The following is a 2,208-nucleotide window of genomic DNA, read 5'->3' on the forward strand; positions in this document are numbered from 1 at the left end:
TATATATATATATATGTATATATAAAACAAAACTTTACGTACATACGTATAGTTTTGTTTTATGAATGAATTAAAATGAATAAATTAAAAATAAATTAAAGTATATTCGTACAAACTATCTGTATTGGATCAGTATGGCTGATACCAGCCTGAATTTTGAACATCACTATGGATCAGAACTAAACCAGGACAACAAACCAAAAACAAAACAATCAAAAGGAAATAAACCAAATAATAAAACACAAAAAAGATGACATAAAATAACCAAAAGACAACAGGAAGTAAGATCAGAGAAATGTGATAATCTTTATTGTTTTTGTGGATCAAACAACAGAAACATAAAACATGAAGTACTGACCTGGTAATGCTGGTTCTGTATCAGACTGTCAGCGTGACGCTCCTGAAAAACAAACAGAAAAAAACACAAGAGACGACATTAAAAACCTCTATTCTCCATTTATCACAGCATCACTTCCTGTTTCTGTTTGCTTCACTTCATCCAGTGGGTTATTACCCTCCATTCATTCCTGCCTCCGTCTCCTCGGCTCTCATTATTCTTCTCAGGCAGGCTGATATTTCACATACGCTCCCTCCAAAACCCAACCCACCAGCTCTCTGTCTAACAGCACCAAACTGCAGCACAACAAACGGGTAACGGATGGCTTCTGGCTGAGAGAACGACACCTTGGCAGCCTGGATTGACCAGATTATAGAGAGGCTGAGTTATGAACTTCGTTTTAATCAGTTCTCACCAGGAAAAAATGTATAAATATCATTTTAGAGAGAAACGCTGCAGCACTTATTTACACTGCAGACATGCAGCACATGCTCTCAACTGAAAGCAACAGAAATAAATGTGAACATTTTTACTGTAAAATGCAACCATTCACTGAATTTCATCTTAGAGATAATCTGATGATGAAATTATTCTCAGTTTATTCTAAACAATGTTCCGTTATTTTTGATATTTTGACACAGACTGGTGAACCTCTGCCCAGCTTCTGAAAACTTCATCCTCTCAACTCAAATTATAACAAATAAGAGATAAAAAAAGATATGATTATTTATTATAAATCAGAGGAGCCCAAAGATAAACCATTTGATTTGGTCCATGGTTGTGTTTCCACTTACAGTTTTCTGTTGGCCCAGTTTACAGTTTTCACTCATGATGATAACTTTAGGATTTGATTTGATATTTTTGTTTTGTTACTTGTTATTAAATGAATAAATGAATCTAAATACTTTAAATTTTATTAAGATTAAACACAAAATACAAGTGACTACAAGAGACATTTAGTCTAGTGTTGCACATTTTATGAGACAAAAAAATACTCTTTTGTTAATTTATGAAATGAGCCTTTGCTGCCCAAGTGTACACCAATACTCCTCCAAAACAAACAAAGAAAACATGGGCCAACACACTGGCAGCTAGCTTAAATATAGATCAAATAAAAGGATTTTACTTAAAAACATTTCATGTATTGCATTATTGCATGAACTAAATTGTAACAAACAAAGCTGCATGTTATTTGCAGAAATGTTGGGTTAATATCACAATTTATTCACAAAACAAAGCAAGAAGTAAAAAATTGAAATTACATTAAAGCAAACTTTAGATTTTTTTTTGTTTTTTCCAAATCAAACTAAAATTTATTGAAAATATTTCAGCCCTAAAATCGACTAATTGTCATGAGAATTCAGCACCAAGTACCATCATAAGTTTGGAAGTGATTGCTCTAATATTAAAAATAAAATCTCGTGGACCAGACAAAGTTGTATCAGGACCCATTTCTGGCCCACGGGCCTTCAGTTTGACAAGTTTTAGGCAATTCTTCTTTGTAACTTTAAGCCAGTTTTCATCAGTAACAGTGGGTTTTATAATCTTCTCAACGATGGAGTCTGTTAAAATGAAAACCTTTCATCATCTTTATTTTATATTTCATTTCATTTCCTTTTTTTTGTGTAATACCCAGTGTTTCGCCTCGTATTTGTTTCCCCACTTGGTGGTGTACACACCTCCCTCTTTGTGTTTCGGCTCTCTGAACACAAACACAAAGTCTCTGCTGCCGTCAGATCTCTGCAGAGCTCGCTGAACCTATGTGGGCTGGACGCCTTACATAACTCAGCTGATTTCAGCTGAGGTGAACACGCCAGCTGCACCCAGTGTGTGTGTGTGTGTGTGTGTGTGTGTGTGTGTGTGTGTGTGTG

General features: G+C 34.9%; 1 protein-coding gene across 1 annotated transcript in view; it reads right to left on the reverse strand.

Annotated features, from left to right (window-relative positions):
• Positions 1-2,208, reverse strand: part of trpc5a (transient receptor potential cation channel, subfamily C, member 5a) — a gene marked incomplete in the record, with an annotated part of 146,999 nt that overhangs the window by 16,291 nt on the left and 128,500 nt on the right. The window contains 1 exon segment of the mRNA XM_014017426.1: positions 359-400. Within this exon segment, the coding sequence (XP_013872880.1) occupies positions 359-400 (42 nt within the window).

The sequence above is a fragment of the Austrofundulus limnaeus genome, unplaced genomic scaffold (genome assembly GCF_001266775.1).
Source record: "Austrofundulus limnaeus strain Quisiro unplaced genomic scaffold, Austrofundulus_limnaeus-1.0 Scaffold167, whole genome shotgun sequence".
Taxonomy (NCBI): Eukaryota; Metazoa; Chordata; class Actinopteri; order Cyprinodontiformes; family Rivulidae; genus Austrofundulus; species Austrofundulus limnaeus.